Consider the following 20,255-nt stretch of genomic DNA (forward strand, 5'->3'; position numbering starts at 1 on the left):
GACAAACGTATATGTAAAACATTATTTGCCCAATATAATTTTATATAATAGAGAAAAGAAGGGTTGGTGGTTTTAAACCTGTGCTTCGTGGATCCCTGGAATTTTGCAGGCTACAAAAGGTTCCCTGAAAAAATATTGTTGTAATGCTAGATATTTTACTTTTCAAGGCCCTATAAGTTTGTTTTTTGTCATATATTCGGCCATGTTACTACAGCTTTTATATAATATAGAAAGGTATCCGATTATTTAAAGCATAAACCATACCAATGTACACAGAGTATTTTTCTGTTCTGCAAAGTCACAACACATTTTGAAGTGGTTCCTCAGTTCAAGGTTGAAAATATATACTGTAATATACATGTACAATACTATTTGTTTTCTTATGTAGCACGGACAATGTATGTGGCAGTGTACATTGTGCAGGCACAAGGAGTCATTGCACACAAAAAGCGCACAATCTGTTTGTGGTTCTGGGGCAGAGGGAGAGAAAGTGATTTGTCGGGAACACAAAGAGAGCCGATACTGGGATATGAACAGGTTCATCCACAGTTCTCCTTCAGCTCACATTCATAGCATACACAAGACTTTTTGCAACAAATGCACGATGACCAGGCAGCTATAAAATTAAAACACAGCAATATATATCTTTGTAAAAAAAAAAATGATTAACTTAATTTGTTTATTAGGACAGAACCAATTTGATCAAAGTTCTAAATCGGAAATGACTGCAGTTTCTGAGGAATTCATTACAATAATTACAATGATGTAAAAAACGAAAAAGGTGGTGTACTTTTATTACATAAGTACTGTATTACTTTATAAGTCAGACATATAGACATATAGGATCTATGGTCCAGAATTTCTGTTGCTCTCCGATTACAAATCACAGCACAAATAGACACGTTACAACATAGAATATCTCACATTCTTCAGCGCTGTTAAACAATGAGCTCGACAGTATCAAAGGATTCCAGAACAGAGGGGGGGTATTGGTCAGAAAGCTGGAACGTTGCCTCATTTTTCCCACTCTGGCGGGAGATCTAGAACGTCTCTCTAATATAGTTTTTGTACTAAATAAAATAAGTGAATGACTGAGCAGAATATTAAAAACAATGTATTCTTTGTTCCTTCTGCTAGTTACCATTTACAGTTCAGCCACTCATGAGATTACAGTAGCATTGTAAATAGAGAAAATATTATATCTGTGGCGCTCCATACATACACAAATGGTGGTAAAAAGGATATATACAACCCGTAATGGTTCACCCATTTATACATGCACACAATGTAATATAACACACAGTACCTTTCAAACAGGCTCTTGATGTTTCTGATAAGGCTTCTTCTGGGCTTTCAAGGAGGTTCATCAGCCAGTCAATAAACTTGGAAACGGAAGAATAACAGAAATAATTACTTCATTGCAAACATTACAAAAATGGAGATATCATGAAAATGTGATACATCAGGTCTTCCTAACCACACTAATATATACACACACACACACACACACACACACACACACACACACACACACACACACACACACACACACACACACACACACACACACACACACAGTGTGGAGTAGTATAATATGTATACTGTGGAACAATTACAATTATGTTAACTAAAAGACTACACATCATACAGTGTGAGGGCAACAGTAGCAATCATAAAATTAAACAAGTTGGGCACAATTCAGTCACAGTTTATTAAAATATGGTGGTTAAACTGTGGCAGATGACATAACGTTTGAGGAAGGATCTCAAGAAGCACAAGCAAACACCATGTAGGTATAGATTTTAGTCCAATAAAATCAATCACATTCTGCAACTTTCCATTGTTCTTGGGGCCACACCTCTTGTAGAACACCAAGGACCAGATCCACATGGCTCTGTTACTGTAACTCAGGGCTGATAACATCACGTTACCCAAAACAGTAACACATGTTATTTCCCCTGAGGTCAACGCGGAGGATGCCCTATTTAGCTAGAGTACCCAGAGACTTAAATAACTCCCCAAAAAGTCCTAATTAAAATACATGGAGCGATAAGTGTGAGCAAATCTGAACACTTGAGTTAGCTGGGAAATAAGATCATTTGGATATGCAAAGTATATTCAAGTGATTGACATTTGCATATTTCCTAGGTCTCTCAGGTGTATCTGTTTGAATAAAGGAGTGATTCTCTCACTCAAACCTTTAGGTATGTCTTAACTCAGGGGGGCACAAACTTTTTTCCCTGTGCCCCCCTGCCAGATGTCCTCCTCTCCGCGCGCCCCCTCCCTCCTCCTCACCTCGATTCCCGGCGTCTGGACGGCATCACGTCACGTTGTGTGACAGGGTAAATAAAAGCCACCAGCTATATGCCTGGCAGACATATGTTTAGCCTGCAATGCAGCAGTTACTAGGTTAACTTCAGCTGGGAACCTCAGGACAATTAGTTGGATCCCAGCTGCCTAATCAAGGTGTGTTAAAAACCCCAGGCTGTAGACACATGGTGCTGGCTGTTGAGGAGAGAGGAGTAAGCTACTGAAGAGATTACTGATACAAGGTCTGTGAGCTAAGTAGATGAATTATGAACTGTCTGTCCCCTGCATAGAAAAGGGTAGCTGCCTTATTTTTAGACTGTCTGCTAAAGAGAACTGTTTTGGTTTGGTCTGCTGAAGAAAAAGCCATTTTTCTTTTGTTTGCTGATGAAAAGCCATTTTTTCCTTTTGTTTGCTGATGAAAAGCTATTTTTGTTTTGTGTGCTGTATATCTTTTGAGGCTAAATAAATAAGCCTTGTCAAGAAACCCGCGTGTGTAGTTGCATGTACCCTGCAACATATGGTGTTCAGAAGTCCTGGGATTTTTTCAAACGGCTCCTACAGTTAAAGGGCCACACACACACACACACACACACACACAAGAATGGAAGAAATGTTGAAAGAGTTTCTGTGCGAGCAGACCAGACAGCAGGGACAGTTAATGCAGGAGCAGGCCCGGCTGCAAGCGGAGAGAGATGAAAGATTACAGGCAGCACAAGATGAGCGGATTGCCAAGCTGCTGACCCATTTCCAAGGGTCTGCCAGTCCAGAATTTGCAAACAGACCCCCGATACTCCTGAGGAAAATGGCGCCGAACGAGGATCCAGAGGCTTTTTTACTGACATTTTAAAGAGTTGCCGAAGCTCAGGGCTTGGCTACAGATCGCTGGGCAACTGCTTTGGCCCCGCTCCTCATAGGAGAAGCCCAGGCCTCATATCAGGGTCTCCCAGCAGATCAGGCAATGGACTACCGCCAAGTAAAAGCTGCCATACTGGATCACTTAGGTCTGACCCCAGAGACCTACCGGCAGCAGTTCCGGAACATGAAGAACACCGTTAAGATGAGACCCCGGGTCCTCGCTCAGCGATTATTGGACTTGTGTACGCGCTGGATACAACCCGAGGAGTGCACTAAGGAGGCAATTCTGGAGCAGGTGGTTTTGGAACAATTTCTACAAATAATACCTCCTTCCGCATGCTCGTGGGTAAAACGTCACGCTGCTGAAACCCTAGCTTTGGCGGTTCGACTCGTGGAGAACTTCCTTGGGGCTGGGCAGCAGGCGAGTGTCCTGGACCCGACTCCACCGGCACTTGCGGACGCCCAAAGAGGGAGATCGGATCAATGGGGAACCTACAGCCCGTCCATACGCAACCGCCAAGTCCAACGGAAGGAGCAGTCATTCCAGCAAGGACGGAATCCAAATGCTGGTCCCCGCCGAGACCCTCACCTCCTTCTGGATGTCGGCTCGTCGCAAAATGAGAGGAACTTCCGAGGACGTCGCCCACAGGACCCACCAGATGCCTGGTCTCCAGTAACCGGTCCAGCGGAGCGCTATCCACAGCCCCCTCCTGCGAGGGAACCCTCTCCATGTTCCGCCTGCGGAGAACAAGGCCACCGGTATATGGACTGTCCACAGATGGATTGTTCATTCAGCAGAACCGTCGCCTCGGCTTTTACTGGGGAAAATTACAAGCCCTGGCTACTTCCAGCCCTGATTGGGGGAAAAACCGTCCAGGCCCTTGTAGATTCGGGCTCTGGGAAAACTCTGGTCCTCCAGGAACTGTTACCGCCTAACGTGTGTTCTTTTGAATCCCCATGGAGCATAGAATGTATACACGGCGATGTAAAACGCTATCCGACGGCCAAAATCCGGCTACAGGTAAAAGGTCAGGAGGCTTACCTCGAAGTAGGAGTCGCTCCTTGGCTCCCTGCCCCCGTTGTGCTCGGTCGGGACTGGCCTTTCTTTTTGGACCTAATGGCCCCGGTCTTTCACGAGGAGCCTCCTTCTAGGGCTCAGGAGAACCCTGGCAAACTGTTCCCCTTCTAGGCAGACCTTTTTCCCCAGTAGACACCGGGTTTAAAAGACTCGGAAGCAAAGACGCTCGGACAAACAGGACTGGTTGCAGAAATCTGAGTCTCAAGGTGACCATTCTAGTAATCAGAGGTCACAAGTGATGGCTGGTGATGGCCAGAGGGAGGGAGATATGGGCCCTGGCGATTTACCAGACCTGTACCTCCCTGACTCGCCAGAAGCAAAGGGAAGACCCAGTCCTTGCTAGACAGTATGACAAGGTGGTGAAAATTGATGAGCAGATTGTAGATGCACAGGGGGTGATAGTATTCCCCCATTTTGAGCTATTAAATGATATCCTATATAGGGTGAATAGGCAGACACAAACAGGGGAGGTCACCAGACAGATATTGGTTCCCAAGGCGTTTGTTAAATCTGTGTTCACTCTAGCCCATACTGTCCCTTGGGGTGGTCACCTGGGCAGGGATAAAACATTGGACCGTATTTCATCTCGATTCTATTGGCCAGGGATGCATAGTGATATTGCTAAGCTATGTGCGGCATGTCCGGACTGCCAGCTAACTAGTCCAAAAGGACAAAAACCAGCCCCTTTGGTTCCTCTACCCTTGGTGTCAGTTCCCTTTGAGAGGATTGGGGTAGACTTGGTAGGACCTCTAGAACCTTCTGCGAAAGGACACAGGTTTATCCATGTAATAGTTGATTATGCAACAAGATATCCTGAGGCGTTCCCCCTGAGAACAGCAACGGCGAAGCAAGTTGCCAACAAGTTGTTGGAATTGTTCTCACGGGTTGGACTTCCCCAGGTTATGTTGACAGACCAAGGTACAAATTTCATGGCTAAACTGATGCAGGATGTCTTAAAGTTACTATAGGTCAAGTCTGTTCGGACATCGGTCTACCATCCACAGACTGACGGATTGGTGGAAAGATTTAACCGAACTCTAAAAGGGATGCTGAGGAAATTTGTAGATTCAGAGAAGAGAGCCTGGGATGAACTTCTCCCTTTTCTGCTGTTTGCAGTGCGGGAAGTTCCCCAGGGCTCCACGGGATTCTCTCCATTTGAATTGCTCTATGGCCGCCAACCCCGGGGTATCCTAGACTTCCTAAAGGAGTCCTGGGAGGAACAGCGGTCCCCTTCTAAGAATACCCTGCAATATGTACTAGACCTTAGGAAGCGCCTAGATGTGGTCGGCCATTTTGCCAGGGAGAATCTTAGATCAGCCCAGGACAGTCAGGAGAGACATTACAATCAGAATGCTCGCATGAGAGTGTTTCACCCGGGAGACCAGGTGATGTTATTGTTACCCAGTTGCGAGAGTAAACTCCTGGCCAAATGGCAGGGCCCATTCGAAGTACTCCGCCGTATGGGTGATGTGGATTACGAGATCGCTCAACCAGGGTCCAGGAAGGGTAAACAAATTTACCATGTGAACTTGCTGAAACCCTGGAAGATGCAGCGGTCTCTATTCATCCACCCGGTGGAGAAGGAAACGGACTTGGGTCCTCAGCCTCCACGGGAGAACATCGTGAGTGACGATAAAATCCCAATGGGTAAACAGTTGTCCTCTGAACAAAAAGGGGACTTGTTAGCAATAATTACACAATTCCATGATGTTTTTTCTGACTTACCAGGACAAACTAACTTAATTTCCCATGCAATCGAGACAGCACCTGGGGTAAAAGTACGTTCCCGTCCTTATAGGTTGCCTAAAAGTCGTAGGGCTCTGGTAGAGAAGGAGGTACAAGAAATGTTACAGGAGTGATTGAGGAATCATGCAGTGAGTGGTGTAGTCCACTAATTATGGTCCCTAAACCCGATAGGAAGGCAAGATTTTGTGTGGACCTCCGAAAGGTCAATGCGGTATCCAAGTTTGACGCATGTCCGATGCCAAGGGTGGATGAATTAATTGACGCCCTTGGTAACGCGGAATATATATCCACGCTAGACTTGACAAAAGGATACTGGCAAATACCCTTAGAGGAAAAGTCCAAATGTAAAACAGCCTTTGCCACTCCCATGGGTTTATACCAGTTTGTGACAATGCCATTTGGACTGCATGGAGCCCCAGCCACATTTCAGAGACTCATGGATAAGGTACTGAGGCCCCATAGGACTTATGCCGCAGCCTACCTAGATGACATTGTCATTTATAGTAAACACTGGCGGGCCATCTAAATAGGCTGAAAGCGGTCCTCAAATCTCAGAGAGGCAGGGCTCACAGCCAACCCTAAAAAATGTGCCCTGTGTAAGGCGGAAACTAAATACTTAGGGTATGCAGTGGGAGGTGGAAAAGTAAGGCCACTAGCCGACAAGGTAGTTGCCCTGAAAGAAGTTCCGACCCCCCAAACAAAAACACAGGTACGCTCTCTGCTGGGTTTAGCAGGGTACTACGGCGGTTCATCCCCAACTATTCGGAAGTGGCAGCCCCTTTAACGGACCTCACAAAAAAGTGTGTCCCTACACAAGTGGTATGGTCAAGGGATTGTCAGAGAGCCTTTGAGGACATAAAAAGGTGTCTATCAGAGGGTCCCATCCTTAGAAGCCCGGACTTCAACAGCCCTTTTATAGTGCAAACAGATGCATCAGAGATAGGGCTAGGGGCAGTGTTGTCACAACAGTTTGAGGGAGTTGAACATCCTATCCTTTTCCTGAGTAGGAAATTGTTCCCAAAGGAAAAAAACTACTCAGTGATTGAGAGAGTGCCTCGCAGTAAAGTGGGCAATCGAGGCTTTGAGGCATTACCTGGCAGGAGTCCATTTTACTTTGGCGACGGATCATGCTCCACTGAAGTGGTTAAATAGTATGAAGGATTCCAATGCTAGATTGACTAGGTGGTATATGGCCCTCCAACCCTTCTCATTTGAGATTCAGCATAGGCCGGGAAAAGAGAACGCAAATGCTGACTTCTTTTCTAGAGAAGGGGTGGATGGTCAGGCTTCAGCTGTGTGTAGCCCAGCCACACACTAACAGGGGAGGAATGTGACAGGGTAAATAAAAGCCACCAGCTATATGCCTGGCAGACATATGTTTAGCCTGCAATGCAGCAGTGACTAGGTTAACTTCAGCTGGGAACCTCAGGACAATTAGTTGGATCCCAGCTGCCTAATCAAGGTTTGTTAAAAACCCCAGGCTGTAGACACATGGTGCTGGCTGTTGAGGAGAGAGGAGTAAGCTACTGAAGAGATTACTGATACAAGGTCTGTAAGCTAAGTAGATGAATTATGAACTGTCTGTCCCCTGCATAGAAAAGGGTAGCTGCCTTATTTTTAGACTGTCTGCTAAAGAGAACTGTTTTGGTTTGGTCTGCTGAAGAAAAGGCCATTTTTCTTTTGTTTGCTGATGAAAAGCCATTTTTTCCTTTTGTTTGCTGATGAAAAGCCATTTTTTCCTTTTGTTTGCTGATGAAAAGCTATTTTTGTTTTGTGTGCTGTATATCTTTTGAGGCTAAATAAATAAGCCTTGTCAAGAAACCCGCGTGTGTAGTTGCATGTACCCTGCAACAGTTGCCATAGCAAACTGATGTCACATGACTCCGCGGCGTCATTTGACGCCGCATTGCCATGGCGACGCATCTCCAGATGCTGGCTGAATCAAGGTAAGTAGGTTTACAGAGGCCCTGCAGCTCCCCCAGCACTTTATTTAAGTGCCTTCGTGAAGCGCACGGGGCCTCTGTAAACCCCGTGCCCCCCAGTGGGGGGCGCGACCCCCACTTTGCGCACCGCTGTCTTAACTGACATCACATAAAATCCCTGCATTAAGCTAAAGAACCTGTAAACGTTACTGTATAGGATAGGGAATGTTAGAAGGTATGCCGGTTTTGCATACAGTATATTATATAGTTTATGCAATGCTCTTTCCAGCTGAAAACAGGTCTTGAGAACACAGTATTTAGCTTTGAATATACACGTTGAGGCATAACGTGGCGTTAACTTACTGTAGGTTAAAGTCACATTCATTCACTTAACGGAGCTCTGTGGATATGGCCCTACATTTATTTATAAAATGTTTTACCAGGAAGTAATACATTGAGAGTTACCTCTCGTTTTCAAGTATATCCTGGACATAGAGTTATGATGACAAATACATGGTTACAAATACATAGTTACATTAAGTGAACAGGTTTATACATTATATACAAGACATTGTATATGGGATATGACATGTAGCAAAAGTAAGGCCTAATCGTCTTCAGTACCTAACAGAGTATGACAGGTTTGTGTCTAACTCCACTCTTCCCCGTCAGCCTCTGCAGAAAAATGCAAGGCAAAAAAATATGCCAACTATTTCACTCTTTACAGGCTGTTTATATTACACACACTTAAAAAAAATACCTAAACCCGTTTAGTTAAACCATTCAGTGCCAAAGAAGCACGTAACACATTCACTACCAGTGTTCTTCATAACCCTTAAACTCTGAAAAATCTATACATCAACAATGAAAATTGTTAAAATAATTGTAATATTAGATGTCCAGAGAACGAACAGAAAGCAGAAGGGGGACACAGCATATTTGTTTCATTATATTGTCCTGCAGTATCACCCCATTGACTTCCTTTATATCTCTTTGTAATCAGATTTTGATGTGCCTGAATTGTATAAGAGATGTTTCCCGGAAACCCCATTAGTAACAAGTATGGATGTTATTACAAGTGATACCTTTTGAACTTGTTCTTTCCAAGGCTCTTTGGTCACCAATAGCTGCAAACTGCTGGGCAGGGCGGTTAAACTCTCCTGGACAGCTACCAGGTCCACCGACCGCTTGCCCAAGTATTTTGGGTTGAGTCCTGAGCATTGTTCTTCCTGTTTCCATGGCAACCAATTGGCGGCAACTCCCAGTAGCAGAGGAGCTGAGTGATCGGCCCACGCCACTACACATGCTGCAAAGACCTGCAGCAGGAAGTCCACCGCCTGAACAGGAAATGACAAAGGCATGGAGTGAATAGAAGCAAACATGCTTGAATTTACATAGCAACTTGAAATAAAAGAGAAACAGATCTGTTTAAGGCCTCGCACAAGCAAGATGTATGCAGAAACCATAGAACGACATCAATGGATAGGAACTATATTCTAGTTTTATTAAGATTAGTGTACTTAATGTCGTTATTGCAACAATTTCCCTGGTGAAAAGACTAAAGTTTTTTCGAATGGTAAAAATGTGAGTCTCTTCTTTTTCCACTCCATGACATCTTTGTAAACCGTGAGAAACTGTACATATACAGGAGTATAACTAGAAATATATATCTATATATACACACATTATATAGATACAGTATATATTACACACACAACACACATATGTAAACAGTATATAGCTGGGGAGTCACCGGACCGGTAGGACCGCTCTTCATCCCAAGGTGAGTGTGTGTGTGGTGAGAGGGGGGGGGGAGGTCTTACCAGGTCCTTCATCTCCAAAAAGAGTTACTATGACAAGTTCACTCCTTATATTGACTTATTTTTCACTAGAGAAGAACAGCAAGCGACCCTTTTACACTATACCTGGCTAAGCTCCACATTCTGCACTGGGGTAGACCGATATGCTACATTCCTTATGCGGCATTTCAGATCCAACAGCCACTCCATCCTTTTCAGCACTCCTGTAAGAAGCAGAGAACCATGCATAGGTATATATATATCCTCTGCTAATATGTGGGAATTAGTAGTAATAGATACAAATCCTTTGTGTGATAATATGAATATTTTCTTCTCTAATGATGACAGTGTATGCAGCGCTGTACATATTTTACAGGCACATTTAGTCTCTGCCCCGTAGAGCTTACAATTTCATTTTGATCCCTGCGGAACAGGGAGATGAAGGGATTTGCTCATGCTCACAAGGAGCTGACCTTTGAACCAGGCTAACCTGCTTCAGAGCCAGTACCATTGCTTTCAGAGTCAATGCCATTACTCACTGAGTCACTCCTTCAACCCTCCTTCTGAGATGAGCAGTTCAAAGCAAAAATAAAGCAACAAAAATATAAAACCGTGCCACGTAAAAAGACAAGGCAGCAGGAATATATAAATTCATTATTTGGTATTTTAGGGTCTGATCAATAGGGCTTATACAATCATATAAAGAAGTTACAATTTGCAGGTCACCACTGGTCAATCAGAATAGATATATAGAGCGCATAAATTTACAGCCATTTTCAAATTAATCATTAACCCTCTACCCATGCGGCTTCAATAATATAATTTCCTTCTTTGAAGCTGTTATTAGAGCAAAACTTCAGTAGTAAGTGATACCTTTTTTATTTGGACTAACAATGTATGTAATAGGACAAGCTTTCGAGAGTTTTCCTCTCTTCCTCATGTCAGCAAAACTGATTAACAGAGGAATCTATGGCTGAAACAGAGGTTAGGAATGCAGAAAAAAACCAACAACAAAAAACAGATGTAGATTAGGTGAGGTGAGAAAGGGATGTTTGAAGACATAGGAAGGGTAATAAAACGGTGACAAGGAACAGCATGGAGGGGGAAGGGGATGCTGTGGGGGAGGCAGAGGGGTGGAGAAAGGTGTGGATAAGAACATTGTCAGAGATGCAGGCAGGATAATTACAAACAATTGTGATAATGAAAAACCCCATATCCACATTAAGTCCTCTTGTTTTGGTGTCAAAGAGTCTTATCATTTGAGTTCAAATGTTTTCCACCAATAATGTGGCGTAGCAGGTTGGGAATTGGTACTAGCATATGAAAGGTCCTGGGTTCGATTCCTGCATGTGTATTATATCAAATGTATTCATGTTCAATTCACACATGGTGTGTGTGTGTGTGTGTGTGTGTGTGTGTGTGTGTGTGTGTGTGTGTGTGTGTGTGTGTGTGTGTGTGTGTGTGTGTGTGTGTGTGTGTGTGTGTCCGTTAGCAATAAAGCATTGAATGTTTATTTTAAAAAAAAAAGATGTTTTTAAATCAGGAGCGGCATCTGCTCTTTTTTGTTTACATGTTTTTTTTTTACTGTTAAATTATGATGTCATCAATATCTAGCGGCTGAGGTCATCATGGTAACCTATAGATGGCACATGGCTCTGAACAAAGCATCAGATTTTTAAAATAATAACAACAGTGATAGAAAGGGTAGAGAGAGATCTCTAAAGAATTGGGAGGTACAAAATTGCGATCAGTGCTGATTGTTGCTTTAATGCCCTAATACAATTTTTGTTTACAAATTTCCTTTACTTTGCCTTCTTAATTGATCATAGTTTCCATAGGGAAATCTTTTAGTGGCTGTATGTTTCAGAAATTTGAATCCTGCTGAGGAAAAACCGACACTGCAAAGGTCTTTTCAATAAATCAGAGAAAGTGGCTTTATTGTGGACAGATCGACGTTTGGGTCCAAACACAAACCTTTGTCAAGACAATGGTCCGCGTTTAGACAGCAATGTCGATCCGTCCACAATAAAGCCACTTTCTCTAATATTGAAAAGACCTTTGCAGTGTCGCTTTATCCTCAGCAGGATTCAAATTGCAGAGATTACTCTTACGGTGTGTAACCGTGCACCAGATGCATTATAAAGCATGCAATGCGCGTGCTCCTACCCATGTCTTTATTTATGTTTCGGGAAGCATTGATGTAAAAACATGTAATATAAATTCAACTTAAATTGCATTCCTCCCCAAAAATGTTGTGTATCAAAGCCATAATCAGTGTAGCTTTGACATTCCTACAGTATTCTTTTGTCAGATAGGGAGGGATAAGCCAATAACTAGCCCCTAATGTCACCAGACGATACTGCATATTTCAGGATATTGGGGATACTCCTTGTTGCAGTTAGGATTTTGGGCATGAAATTGCTAAATTATGAAATGCAGTGGCGAGAAAAAAATTGTGAACCCCTTAGAATTCTCACATATTTCAAACCTAAAATGTTATTAGATCTTAATTTAAGTCCTAATAAAAGATAACCTGATCAAACAAATGACACAAAAACATGATACTTTTTCAACATCCACAAATGATTCAACATTCAATATCCACGTGTGAAAAAGTATGTGAACCTTTAGATTCAGTAGCTGGTGGCGCCCCCTTGAGCAGCAATGACTTCAACTAAGGGTTTTTCTGTAACTGCTGGTTAGTCGCTCACATTTTAAGAATTGTACCTGTGGTGTTCCTTTCTTTTATATATACATCCTGTGAGCAACGGAGGGAATACCTGTAACGCTGCAACTATAAAACATCAGACTATAAGCTGACAAGAGTGGAAAAGGCTTTTGGAGTTAAAGATGGCAGTGCTTGGGCACAGTACCACACATGGCCGTGTGAGTACACTCATACAGTATATATATATTTTACCATATGACTTATCCATCCATTGGTTGGGATATTTGTCTATTATTTGTCAAGAGATATATCTAACTCTATACTCATCTGTTTTGCACACCCCTACTCTTCTTTTCACATATTCCCCAACGAGGATCGCGGGAAGATCCTCTTTTGGCCAGTATGACACATTGGTTTATATCTTTATATCTTTGATTCTGTATTATTATTAAGTATTGAAATAAGAGGGAGCGCCCCAGTATATCTGCAGTCTATTAAAATTATGACGCCATTATTAAAATGGTAAGAAGGCGTTTTGCTGCACATTAGACGATACAAGTTTTAATTGTCAGAGGCTTAGAGGTCTCTATTTAACAGTAGCTACTCCTAGAGAGACAATGAGCCCCCTTTTCTAAACTTCTGCACCGTAAAGGTCTGGCATGCGAGATTAATAAAGAAAGTGATGCATGTAATCATTGGTACAAAGGGCAAGTCCCTTGGATACCTTCCATGACTCATAGGTATATTTTGCTTTCTGGCTGGCGTTTAGATCCATAACATCTGCAATGTGCTTTTGATCATATTGTACTCTGCATTTTTAGGGGAAAGCCTTTTCAAAGATTACCGGATGAAGTTGGTCATATGTACTTTTCATGTACATTGCCTGTATTGGTTCTTTGTCCATCTTGTTATATATGATTAATTAGTTTTTTTGGTTAATTTTTTTACTTGATAATGGTTTGTCTTTTTATTTATTATTACTATTATTAAGTTACAGTATAATTATAAATCTTTTTTTTTTTAAATAAAGAATTAGAGGTAAAAAGATGCTGTTGTATAGTGGATTGCTTCCAATTTTTTTGCAACATCAATCCATGTTGCAAAGTGAGAGAATGGAGTATTATTATTATAAACGTATAGGCACAAAAGTTTGTAGACTCTGTAAGGCCCGTAATATAGTATGTGCGGTTGTGCGAACGCGCATGCACCGCACACTTTTTGTGTGTATGCTGTGAGCGACACAGTGAGGTACTGTGTGTTTGTGTGTGTGTATGTATGTGTATGTATATGTGTGTGTAGATTGTGTGTTATAAATACGTTTATAATAAATAAATATGTTGGTAAGAATAAATTATTTATTAACATTGTACATTCATATATACACACACACACACACACACACACACACACACACACACACACACACACACACACACACACACACACACACACACACACACACACTTCAGCGGCGCAAAATCTTTATTTTCCCTGTCTTCCCGTTCCACGCTCACTGCCGTGCGTGCGCGGCCCTATTATAGGAAGGCTGACTAACCACAGCCAACTATAACTGCCGCGCACGCGAACGGCGCAGCAAGCGCGCCCTCTATAGAACAGCCCTAAGACAGACATTGCCCAGTGAAGCGGACTAATGTGCTCGTGTCCACAATCTTTCATCAGAAAAGATACCATGAGATTTATATATCTTGTTTGCATGTAAATCCTGGGATACAACAGGAAAAAGAAACTGCACCTACATTTAAAGAGAGAGATTTAGTGACCTACAGTATATCCTTAAGCTCTGAACGAGATATTACTTTACCTGTGTTTTGGTGGCTGGTGACTCGTGCTTGGTAGAAACCCTGTAGCAGCAGCCAGGTAATGGTTTCCTTCTGCTTGCATTCTGCGGCAACTACAATGACATCACTCAGGCACGACAAAGGCAGGCGGCCCTGCGAGATCAAATACACTCGCACAAATGTGGTTTTCTGTATGTTCTCCTACAGGGGAAGGAACACAGGTACGCCAAGGTGAGCAAAGGGCTGAGGGACTCTACCGCAGGCTGGAGGTAATAGAACACGATACAGGTAGCATACGACAGACTGCAACATCCTTTGTATGACCGATTTTAATTAAGTAATAAGGTAATCAAGAACTGTATTCAGAAGTGAAAAAAAAACAAAAAAAAAACCAGTGTCATTAACACATTTAAAATAAAAAAAAATCAAGCAGGCCTAATGTAATTAAGATATTACTTGTACCAATTGGCATTTAAGATGACACCCAGTTACCTTGGAAATGTTGCATATCCGGTCAACTTCACTATCCGCCATTTCGGAGACACATTTTGCAATTTCAATGTACAGTTCCACGTCTTCTTTCTGCATCACATAAACACATATACAAGCAAGTTAAAAGCAGCAGGAATCACTCAAATGGATTCATCATTAACCCCTTCTCTCCCCGCCTCCTATTGCTCCATACCCCCCACAACGCTTTACACACAGGACTACATAGGGGAATTGGTCGTTTGGGGATCTGTTCTAAAGCTCTACATTTTTTTTAATGGTTTAGCATTAGCGACATAAAGAGAAAGGCTCTTTATAAAACATATCCAGTTGAGGCGTGTAAACGAGGAAGTAGTGGTACTCAACCATCACATTTCAACCCCTGTGATTTATGAAATACGTACAATATGTATATTTTTATTTATATAGCGCCAACAATTTAGATACCACTCTACAAAAAAAAAGAGAGAAAAAAGAGAAACAAATAGAATACAGGGAATGATAATATAATAAATGTCACAAACATAACAGAAGGAATCGCGACCCGGAGAGCTTACAATCTAAGGCCCAGGATTTAGCAAAGCGCCATGAATCAAGTCAGTGGCATTTATTGACAGAGTGGGTGCAATACTTGGCATCTCACTTTGATAAATCCCAGCCAAAGTATAACATTAAATGACAGAGGTTACCTGTATCTCATTAGGCAAGAGGTGAAATATCCTCTCTGTGGTCTTGCACAGAAAGCTCCAGCAGTGCTGTGGGGGGCTGGGAATTTTCATGGCCTGACTCACTCCCCGCAGGATGCAGCAGGACTGGTCCACGTTCCTCAACCTGCTACTTTCAAATTGCGGCAGCATGAATACATCAGCAAAGGTCTGGAGCTTTTCCTCAGAGACATGCTTCATCCACAGAGGCAGCGAGGTCAGGAGGTAGGATCTGGTTGGCACCTATAATCCAAAATAAAAAAAATAAAAAAATGTCTTTATTTCTTTACAACACCTGGACGGACGTCCGATTTCTAAAATGACTTGTAAATAATAATAATAATGTTTATTTATATAGCGCTTTTCTCCCAATGGCACTCAAAGCACTTCACAGTCACAAAAAGGGAAAAAGAAGGAAACGAGACCAAACACGAGGGAAGATACAATACAGGATGGGACGGTACTGTGGAAATTAAATGCCGGACAGGTCGTGGTTCATTAATTAAATGCCTGGGTAAACAGGTAAGTCACCTGGCTACAGCATTCTGCATCAGCAACAGGCAGCGCGTTTTCTGGAGGACCAAGGTAGAGAGCGTTGCCGCAGTCCAGGCATGAGGGCACAAAGGCATGGACAAGTGTAGTAAGATCCTTTGGGGGGGGGGGGGGGGATCAAGTGCTTAATCCTGGGTATGTTCTTTAGGTGGAAGAATGAAGATTTGATCACAACTGACACCTGATCTTTAATGGCCAAGTCACAGTCAAGGAGAACACCAAGATTACGCACATGGATAGAGTTTAACAGCTGGGAGCCCCCAAGCATGAGGGCCAATGTGTTGACCTAGAACAGGGGTCGGCAACCTGCGGCTCTTTTCGCTCAAACTTCCGGGTCACTGCAGGTTGCCGACCCCCAGCCGCTTGCCTGCCTCTCTCCTGTGCCGGTCCAAGTGACGTCAGCTCTGAGTGAGAGTGACTGCAGCTGAACATACAGCGTGTCTCTGTCTGATACTGGCTTTAAACTTCGATCCTCTGTTACACAGCTGAACTAGAGATTTAAAAGGATCAACATCACAGAACAAAGAGGTCTCAGATGATTGTAAAGTCTGGCAACTTTTACTTACGTGTTGTGTTTGTGTCTTTGCTTGTTTGCAATTTTTCTATTTTTGAACATAATAAAAGTTAAGTGTTAACTATATAATAATAATAGCATGTTCTTATATAGCGCTGCTAGTTTTACGTAGCGCTTTACAGAGACATTTTGCAGGCACAGTCCCTGCCCCGTAGAGCTTACAACCTATGTTTTTGGTGCCTTAGGCACAGGGAGATAAAGTGACTTGCCCAAGGTCACAAGGAGCCGGCACCGGGAATTGAACCAGGCTCTGCTTCAGACTCTCAATGCCAGTCAGTGTCTTTACTCACTGAGACGCTCATTCCCCCTATAATCATTTCAAACGGATTTGAGTGCTTTAAAACAGGAGCTCTTCTCTTGCAAGCCCTTCCTCCGTATGCATATTTGCTCCTGAGAGGACCTCTCCAACCATATTTGACTGTTACAAGACCCTTCTTACCTCCCCACCCCTTCACTCTCCTTACACATACAGTATGTGTGTACAGTATATGTATGTGTTTGTGGGGGTGTAATATTCATGCATGAGTTGCGGCTCTCGGAATAGTTTGGAGAAAGAAAATTTTAATATAATGGCTCTTCTTCCTTGAGAGGTTGCAGACCCCTGACCTAGAACATTTATAGCCTTCCCTCAAATCCTTATGTCACTACCTCAAAGTGTCAGGAAAGTGCCAACCAGTGTATAGTGGCACTTGTGCTGGTAGGTTTAACCATACAGGCTGTCCTCGGTTGTCCAACTCGATGCATTTTTGAAAATAGCGTCGGATAGTGAAGCGTTGTGTATGCCGTTCGTCGAAAAGTGAAACGTCGAAAAGCTAGGACCGCCAGTACTATGAAAGCTTGAACAATATACGAGGCTAAATTGGGAAAGGTACAGTACTTGCCAACATGCACAGGGGATAAGAAGGTTGGTGTGTTTCGGATCGCTGCTTGTTAATTGAAGGAGTTGGTGTTGGGGAAGAAGTACGTGGGAGTATGAGGAGAAAGCAGAGTAATCTGGGAATATGACAATGCTTCAATATACTTATGAAATATTTTACCGAAGACCAATAACAGAGCAGTTGTAACATCAGTGAACGGCAGCAAACGGATGGCAGCCTTTGGCTGCGATGTGGCTGCTACTCGGGTATTGTTTCTAAGGCTAAGCTCATACACTCCGCTTGCTTGCGAGAGTGTGAGTTCTTGCTGCAGTAGCACGAGCAATCTGTGCTCATAGTGTAGGAGGCGATGGAGGGGGCGTGGCCATGACATCACAGAGCTGGTTTGCCGTGATTGGCTGAACCGCTCAAGTGTCGCGGCCGCCGCTTGAAAAGACAAATTTCTTGTCTTTTCAAAAACGCGATCGCTCCGTCGTGCGCATACTAGGAGCCGCCTCAAGGGATCCTGTACTTTGAGTATAAGCTCAGCCTAACAGCATCTGAAGAAAACACAGCGGAGTAGCAAACAAACCCCGATAGCAGAGATACAGGGGAGAGGTGCTGACAATAACAAGGTCTTTGAAGTTGTGTCTGTCTTTTCCTCTTGATGTTAACCCTCTATATACTGGCATAGTGGTCAGGCATTTTGGGGAGACAGTCTTAGGGGCCGCCTTTGCTGTGACTCGAGTGTTTGTAAAAGCGTCTAAGACAATTAGACACGGCCATTTTGCTGCCAGGACATTTGGCTGCTGCAGGCAATCCTAACCTTGACCTCCAACCCTAAATACCTTAGTCCTAAACCCTAATCCCTATCTCAGGGGCAAAACATCCCACTGTCTCTCAGTGGCTGAACAGCTGCGGCTAATGGTCCCTTTCTGGGAGAGAGTGAAGGACGGGGTTCTATTTAGTAGAATACCCATTGTCCTATATACCTCCCATAACACTCCTAAACACAACACATGAAGAGATACTTGTGACCATACCTGATATACCTTGCACCTATGGCTTTCATCTGAGGTCCCTCAACATGCTGTACAGAGGAGTGAATGTGAACACAAATTCACCCGGCGCTCTAGTGATGAGTATAAATAATAATACAATAGTGCAAAGATACAAATATTAGTGAAGAGTTGCAATAATATAATAATAGTGTCTGAAGGGTGGACAATACTCAGAACACTGTGAAATAAAGTGATAAAGAACACAGTCACTGTAAAAGTGAAGAAAACAGTGGTACTCCTAATGTGGTAATATAAACGAACGGTTGCTGCAGCTCTACTCCCGTAGAACCTTCCTCTTGGGTTCTTGAAAGCATTGATTTTGAATGATGCGGGGAGCGTGAGGAACCGAAAAAATATAAAAAAATATATATATGCAATTCCGTATGGTGTGTCAGATAGTAAAACTCTCACGAAATGCACACTTACAATCTTAAGGCATTTAAGCAGGCAACAAATCCCATAGGGACGCTTATTGTGGTTCTCCTGGTGCAGTACACAGGTATGGTGGTATGAGAGACATGGCATAGGATCCCATGCAAAGAAGGAGAAAGCAGGATTGTGCAGATGGTAACCATATACTGTATTATGAATAAGGTAAGTGCAAGCCAAATCAAAAATCACATTTAACCCCTAGACATAGGGCAGGGGTGCGCAAACATTTCAGTTTGCGCACCCCCTAGCCTGCGCCCCCCCCCTCCTTGTTTGCTCTTGGGCTCCACGCGTCATATGACATCACAACATCATGTGAGGTGTTTCCATTTGATGCCGCACGGGAGACCAGGCAATTTACACCTTTTTACCAGGATCATGTATTGAGCAAAACGAGTTAATGAAATAAATTGTAAACTTATTCACAAGAAAAGGCATACACACAATGATACACAAACTACAGCAAAAACACACTTACTTGGGAATTGGGGTAACAACCTAGACACTCCTAGGTGCAGGGAATCCTAACCCTGATAACAGTTGCAAAAACAGGACTAAAAATATTCCAGGCAGCTTTCGCTGAAGCAGCCCTTTTGTTACTGGAGACTTGAAACGTAGAATCAGAGATACTTAGAGGACTGGAGAACTAACTATCTGAGGGGCGGAAGGGGTTATAATACCTCGGACTTTCATTCACAAAATACTACCCCCCAATCAGAAGCGTGAGAATATTCTCAGCAACCAGTCCGAGACAACCCGGAAGAAAAAACAGGGTTACCTGGAAATCTGAATGAACCAAGGGGCATGTGCAATTTGGCACCGCTGGCCCTGGTTCCCTCAATGGCACCCGCAGTGACAGGCTCCTGCCAGTCTGGTGGGGCAAATGGAAATGCAAAGAGCGTCCATTGATCTCAGGACGTGGATACTTGAATCCTTCCCTCCTGTCCAAATGGTCTTGACACTACAGAAATCCTCTGGGGCTTTCATCTCCAGATGTCCTGCCAGAGCTACTGGCCCCAATTTGTAGCCCCAGTGGCCTGTCAGAGCATTAGTTCTGCAAGTCCCAGCTCATTTCTGTGCACAAATATATATATATACACTTTAATAAAAATATCCTAAGTATTTTGGTTATGGGAAATAGAATAAGAAGCTGCACTTTATTTCTTACTAGCCATATTCCCACACTCTATACAATAAACTTAGGACTGGACTTTAAAAGTCCCCTCACAACCTTATAGATGATTGGAGTAGCCCCAGAATCTCTAAGCAGGTTCTGAGTTACCTGTACAGTAACTGGGTATCCCCCCTAACCTGGGGACCCCTTATAGTTACAGGGATATTTTATATCCCTTTGCACCATTTATCTTTCTGGGCTGTGCTGAAGCAGGGACCCCTAGTGGTGAGTCGCGCAAGCA

The 20,255-nt window shown here is 43.1% G+C and overlaps 1 protein-coding gene across 1 annotated transcript in view; it reads right to left on the reverse strand.

Annotated features, from left to right (window-relative positions):
- FOCAD (focadhesin) overlaps window positions 1-20,255 on the reverse strand; it is a 200,516-nt gene that overhangs the window by 2,508 nt on the left and 177,753 nt on the right. The window contains exons 38-43 of the mRNA XM_075594653.1: window positions 15,356-15,613; window positions 14,670-14,759; window positions 14,201-14,378; window positions 9,837-9,934; window positions 8,997-9,248; window positions 1,307-1,382 (exon numbers count right to left, since the gene is read on the reverse strand). Of these exons, the coding sequence (XP_075450768.1) occupies window positions 1,307-1,382; window positions 8,997-9,248; window positions 9,837-9,934; window positions 14,201-14,378; window positions 14,670-14,759; window positions 15,356-15,613 (952 nt within the window). The remainder of the gene's footprint in view (window positions 1-1,306; window positions 1,383-8,996; window positions 9,249-9,836; window positions 9,935-14,200; window positions 14,379-14,669; window positions 14,760-15,355; window positions 15,614-20,255) is intronic.

The sequence above is a fragment of the Ascaphus truei genome, chromosome 1 (assembly GCF_040206685.1).
Source record: "Ascaphus truei isolate aAscTru1 chromosome 1, aAscTru1.hap1, whole genome shotgun sequence".
In the NCBI taxonomy this organism is placed as follows: domain Eukaryota; kingdom Metazoa; phylum Chordata; class Amphibia; order Anura; family Ascaphidae; genus Ascaphus; species Ascaphus truei.